This window comes from Camelina sativa, chromosome 14 (genome assembly GCF_000633955.1).
Source record: "Camelina sativa cultivar DH55 chromosome 14, Cs, whole genome shotgun sequence".
Classification (NCBI taxonomy): Eukaryota; Viridiplantae; Streptophyta; class Magnoliopsida; order Brassicales; family Brassicaceae; genus Camelina; species Camelina sativa.
In genome coordinates, this window is record NC_025698.1 from 25,518,802 (window position 1) to 25,525,332 (window position 6,531).

The following is a 6,531-nucleotide window of genomic DNA, read 5'->3' on the forward strand; positions in this document are numbered from 1 at the left end:
CCCCCAAGGCTAAAAACCGGGTCGAACATCACGAACCCCACAAGCACCACGAACCTCAAGATAAAAAAAAAGGCATCATCCACGCAGTCTCCGAGGCGGAAGAACAAGACAAGCAGCCGTCTGACCCGAAGGAACTTTACTGCGACTTTCACATGACCCCCGGTCACTCCACACATGAGTGCGTCCACCTGAAGAATTATTTGTACGGGAAGTATCTCTCTGGCGAAGTCGAAGCTGTCTTTCAGCCAAAAAGCGTTCGCGGAGGCAGAGGTCGCCGTGGGGGATGGCGTGGCGGACGATCTAACGGAGGCTGCGGTGCAGGTGGCGGACGAGGCTACAACGCACCACCTAATGCAGTCCAACAGCCGGTTAACCAAGCATTCGTGAACCACCAAGAAGAGGCGCCCCAAGCAGACGAACNGTGCATCGAGCTTCCAGATTCACGCTTGATGAGGAAGAAGAGGCTCAAATAGCCGCGAAAACTAACGACGAACAATCGTCGCATTCCCCCAAGGCTAAAAACCGGGTCGAACATCACGAACCCCGCAAGCACCACGAACCTCAGGATAAAAAAAAAGGCATCATCCACGCAGTCTCCGAGGCGGAAGAACAAGACAAGCAGCCGTCTGACCCGAAGGAACTCTACTGCGACTTTCACATGACCCCCGGTCACTCCACACGTGAGTGCGTCCACCTGAAGAATTATTTGTACAGGAAGTATCTCTCTGGCGAAGTCGAAGCTGTCTTTCAGCCAAAAAGCGTTCGCGGAGGCAGAGGTCGCCGTGGGGGATGGCGTGGCGGACGATCTAACGGAGGCTGCAGTGCAGGTGGCGGACGAGGCTACAACGCACCACCTAATGCAGTCCAACAGCCGGTTAACCAAGCATTCGTGAACCACCAAGAAGAGGCGCCCCAAGCAGACGAACTGCCTGGCCCTCCCAAGCGGCAGAGGGGGCAAAACCCGGAGCGGGCCAATTCCCCTCCCCGAGGACGAATAACCATGATACTTGGCCCACCGGAAGACTGCGCAGACTCCATCCGCGCATTGAAGAAGAGGGCACGACAAGTTTGCACCCTTCGAACAGCTCCGAGCGAACCTTCACTCTGTTCGGACCCGATATCATTTACTTCGGAGGACGCTAAAGGAATCCAACATCCCCATTCGGACCCTTTGGTTATCGAAGTCACAATGGACGACTTCAACGTCGAACGAGTCCTGATCGACACCGGGAGCACCGTCAACGTACTATGCTGGCAAACGTTAGAAAAAATGGGCGTCACACCAGACCAACTGAAACCCGAAACTCGAACGCTGACGGGCTATGATGGGGTCGCTAAGATGTCAATGGGCGACGTAAAGCTACAAGTACGAGCTGGCGGAGTGACCCGGAAGACTAAGTTTGCAGTCATTGATGCACCTCCGATCTACAACGCCATTTTGGGGATACCATGGATATATTCGATGCAGGCCGTACCATCGACTTATCACCTCTGCCTCAAATTCCCGACCACCACAGGAATTTGCACACTCTATGGCGACCAAAGGATAGCCCGAGTGTGCTCTGTTATCGAAAAAAGCAGAGGACGGCGGAGAACGCATAGCAATTACAGAGCGGGGACCATCTTACCGGTCCCCACAAGCCGGAGGGGGATCGCCTCAAGTCGCCGGAGTGTCGAATCATACAGGCAAATATAGACCCCTCCGACCCCTCGCGAACCGTCGGCATCGGGTCCGAACTCGACGAACACATAAAGACAAAGCTGATCGCTTTTCTCAAGTCTCGAGCTTCCACATTCGCCTGGTCAACAAAAGATATGGTCGGGATAAGCCCCAAAGTCATGTGCCATAGGCTCAACATCGATCCCACATTCAAGCCGGTCAGACAGAAACGCAGGCGTTTGGGCCCAGATCGAGCCAAGGCGGTCCAAGACGAAGTCGAACGACTACTCAAGGTAGATCAAATAGTAGAAGTCCAGTACCTTGATTGGTTGGCTAACCCGGTGGTGGTCAAAAAGAAAAACGGCAAGTGGAGAGTCTACGTGGACTTCACCGATCTCAACAAAGCATGTCCTAAGGACAGCTTCCCTCTGCCGCACATAGATTGTCTCGTCGAAGCTACGGCCGGCAACCAATTGCTTTCATTTATGTATGCATTCTCAGGGTACAACCAGATCGCCATGAGTCCGGCCGACCGCGAGAAAACGGCATTCATCACAGATAGGGGGACCTACTGCTACAAGGTGATGTCATTCGGATTGAAAAACGCCGGAGCAACCTACCAGCGATTGGTAAACATGATGTTCGCAGATCTGCTCGGCAAAACTATGGAGGTCTATATAGACGATATGCTGGTCAAGTCTTTGATCGCAGAGCAGCACGTCCAACATCTGACAGAGTGTTTTGACATCTTGGATCAATTCCAGATGAAATTAAACCCAACGAAATGTACGTTCGGAGTAACTTCCGAAGAATTCTTGGGGTACATCGTCACTGAACGGGGAATAGAGGCGAATCCTAAACAGATTGAAGCCATCCTGGGACTACCGTCACCGACCAACAAGCGAGAAGTACAACGCTTGACTAGCCGGATCGCCGCTCTGAATCGTTTCATCGCCCGATCAACGGACAAGTGCCTCCCCTTTTACCAACTGCTTCGCGGAAATAAAGATTTTCATTGGGACGAAGAATGCGAGGTCGCCTTTCGTCAGCTAAAGGAGTATCTTACTTGCCATCCAGTGTTAGCCAAACCGGAGGACGGTGAGGCGTTGTACCTTTACGTCTCGGTTTCAAGTTCGGCAGTCAGCGGGGTGTTAGTTTGAGACGATCGCGGAGATCAAAAGCCCATCTTCTATACAAGCAAAGCACTTAACGACGTGGAATCACGGTACCCCACGATGGAAAAACTGGCCCTTGCGGTGATCATCGCAGCACGGAAACTACGACCCTATTTTCAGTCGCACTCTATCGTCGTGCTTACTGACCAACCACTCCGAACCATCCTCCATAGCCCTCTCCAATCCAGACGCATGGCGAAGTGGGCAGTCGAACTCAGCGAGTACGATATCGAATACCATTCTCGCCCAAGTCTGAAGTCGCAAGTTCTGGCTGACTTCATCACCGAACTATCGCCCGAGCTCGACGACCCCACCCCCGCGGTGGAGCAATGGACAATGTTCGTCGACGGTTCATCAACGAGTCACGGCTCTGGGGTGGGACTTATCCTCCGATCCCCTACCGGTGAAATCCTTGAGCAGGCATTGAAGCTCAACTTCAAAGCGTCGAACAACGAAACCGAATAAGAGGCCGTTCTCGCGGGACTCCGTTTAGCCCCGGGACTTGGAGTCAAACACCTGCAGGTCTTCAGTGACTCCCAACTCGTAGTCAGCCAATTCAGCGGAGAATTCGACGCCAAAAACAAGCGAATGGGAGCATATCGACAGTTGGTCCGCACGTTATCCGGAGAATTTGCATCTTTCTCTCTGACGGAACGAAAATGCATCAGCCGACGCCCTCGCAGCTCTGGCCAACCGCTCCGACCCCGAGTTACGACGTACCATTCCAATTGAATGCATCGATGCTCCCAGCATTGATCCCGACAGCCAGATCGCCGTCATCAACGACGATTCAATCCCGACGGAAGTCGATGAGCCAATAGAAGATATGACGGACATCGCCAAACCTCCGGAGGATTGGCAACTTGAGATCAAACTTTACATCTCCGAAGGTATCGTCCCGACAGACCGATGGGCAGCTCGACGACTAAAGGCCTGAAGTGCCAGGTACATCCTTTTGGACGGTGAACTGTTTTGCCAAAGTGCGTCAGGAGTATTCTTACCTGTGTTACTCGGGACGAAGCCGAATGCATCATGATGGAGATGCATGAAGGCGAGGGTGGCAACCATTCTGGCGGACGCGCACTCGCTCTTAAAATCAAAAAGGATGGTCACTACTGGCCTACCATGATGGCCGATTGCGAAACTTTCGCGGCCAAATGCGAAGCTTGTCAGTGCCATGGACCAATGCGGCACGTCCCGCCCGAACTGCTAAATACCGTGACAGCTCCATATCCTTTTATGCGCTGGGCCATGGACGCCATAGGACCTTTGTCGGCGTCCAAATCCAAGAAGTATGTCCTGGTGCTGACCGATTACTTCACCAAGTGGGTGGAGGCAGAATCTTTCACGAGGATCCAATCCTTAGACGTGACCAACTTCATCTGGAAGAACATCATATGTCGCCACGGACTTCCATACGAGATTGTCACTGACAACGGCACCCAATTCACCTCAATGATCACCAGACGCTTCCTGTCGAACTGGCAAATCCGTCTCAGTACTTTGACTCCTCGGTACCCGCAAGGTAATGGTCAAGCTGAAGCCACGAATAAGTCGATCGTCGACGGACTCAAGAAACGACTCGGTCGAAGGAAGGGAGCATGGGCAGACCACTTGGACGGTGTACTATGGTCATATCGCACGACCCCGCGGCGAAGCACGGGACAGTCCCCCTTCTCTCTCGCATATGGTCTCGAAGCATTTGCCACGGCCGAAGCAGGAGTCCCGACACTTCGTCGTACTATGATGGTCGATAATCCCGAACTCAATGACAAAATGCTGATCGACCACAACGACCTTGCCGAAGAGTTGCGCGATAAAGCTCTAGTTCGAGTGCAACACTACCAAGACGCAGCGGCTCGATACTATAATAAGACTGTTCGTCAGCGGCGTTTCAACAAAGGCGATCTAGTTCTGTGAGAAGTTTTCGAGAACACCAAGGAAGTAAACGCCGGTAAACTCGGCGCTCGATGGGAGGGTCCATACCTCGTGTCTAGAGCAGTTCGTCCAGGCGTCTACGAACTCGTAACCATGGCCGGAGAACGGATCAAAAACTCGTGGAACGCGGCCCACTTGAAACGTTATTACAGCTAAGTCGCTGTTACGATTCTACCCAGGAGTTTTCGGGACTCCGAACTCCATTTATCTTTCTTTTGTAATACGAACTACGGTTGGCTTGATCCCCACTTTGGGGTACGTAGGCAATTCCTTATCTTTTAAAGATGAAGCGAATGCAGCTAATATATTAATAAAGTTTTTTCCGGTTAAAAAACTTTTTCTTATTTTCGAACACATTCAGATCGGCGGCAAGCCGGTGTACGAAATATCGACCATATTCCAAAATCACTTGGATTTGATTTCCCTTACACGGTTTGATAATTCCAATTAAAATAAAGTTTCTATAACTAAGTCAATCCCCATTACATGCTTTGGAGCGATGACCAACAAAAAAAACAGAGAAAAGAGACGCAAAGGGGAAAAATCCCTTCAAACGACCGAGGGTCCTAAAAAAAAAAAAAAAACAAAACCGTCCGGATTCCACGTTCGGAACGGTCGGGGTTTCGCCGTCACTGGCTAGGGCGGTCCTGTAGACGAAGTGGAGGCCGTGGACCTGACAGATCGTCTGCCAGCGGTTCCTCTACTGTTACCTTGTCCAGTTCGTTTCGCCAGAACTGACGAGCTTGCCTTAGGGTCTCCAGTCTCTCCCTCGGAACTTCGACGCCTCCAGGAAGGCGCACGGGCCCTCGACCAGGTGCCTCTCACGGAAAATCGAGCCGGCCGACTCCAGGAAATTGGCGTACCGCCTTAACCTTTCGACGGAAGCCCGGTAGGCCCAGATATCCACAGTAAACGGCTGCGCGGTATCTTCGAGGGGCTGACAGTCGTCCTCAAAAAGGACAGGCACCTCCATACTCGCCACCAGTTCTTGGCACGCCGCACGCGCGGCAAGCAGCCCGGTCATACGCCACTTCTCCAAGAAGAAGCCTTCGGCGATTATTTCGGTCAGGACCCGAATAGTCCCGTCCAAACGATAAAGCCGACAGACTTCGGCCAATCTACGACGTCTCGCCATAAGGTGAGCCCCCAGCCTATAGCGGCAAGCCCGATACCTTCGGAGTTCTTGACACACGAGGCTCCCTTCTACACCCGCCATATCAACAGGTGGGACAGGTGCGTGTACTCGAAAAGTCTCTACGCCCTCTTGGGCAGAGGAGTTATCTGACGATTTGGCTCGGTTGGAACCACTCGACGAAGCGGCTAACCTTTCGAGAGCCCGTCTAAGCCACGCAGATCGAGTAGTCACCATCTCTTTCTCTCAATATTTTGGAAAGTTGTGGAGGTTAGAATGATCTCCCAAACTCTCAATCCAATTTATACAGAATTATGGGAAGTAACCGCCGTTGAATCCACCAATCAGAGTGCAGCGTGATTTTCGCGAGGTCCCGAAAATAATTCTCAAAGACCGCGCAGCGCATTTAATGAAGCACGTTCATTATTTCCAAAACGGAAAAAGGAAATTTTTTTTAAAAAAAAAAAAAAAAAAGAAGAAAAAACTATACACTCATACGTATACCTTAGCCCGATTTGGACTGAGTATCTATTAGTTCGTACCGAACTCATCCCTTGTTGACACCCTGGCCAGGTGATCAGCTGGTATAACTACCTACCCAGAGTCATTATTCCGCACCCGAACTT

The 6,531-nt window shown here is 51.7% G+C and overlaps 1 protein-coding gene across 1 annotated transcript; it reads left to right on the forward strand.

Moving 5' to 3' along the window:
- LOC109128733 (uncharacterized protein K02A2.6-like) lies at positions 3,871-4,755 on the forward strand. Its single transcript, XM_019235590.1, has one exon. The coding sequence runs from the start codon at positions 3,871-3,873 to the stop codon at positions 4,753-4,755; it is 885 nt and encodes a 294-aa protein (XP_019091135.1).

Excerpts from the sequence above, each read along its gene's own strand:
- LOC109128733 (XM_019235590.1), top strand. The coding sequence starts at position 3,871 with ATGGAGATGCATGAAGGCGAGGGTGGCAACCATTCTGGCGGACGCGCA.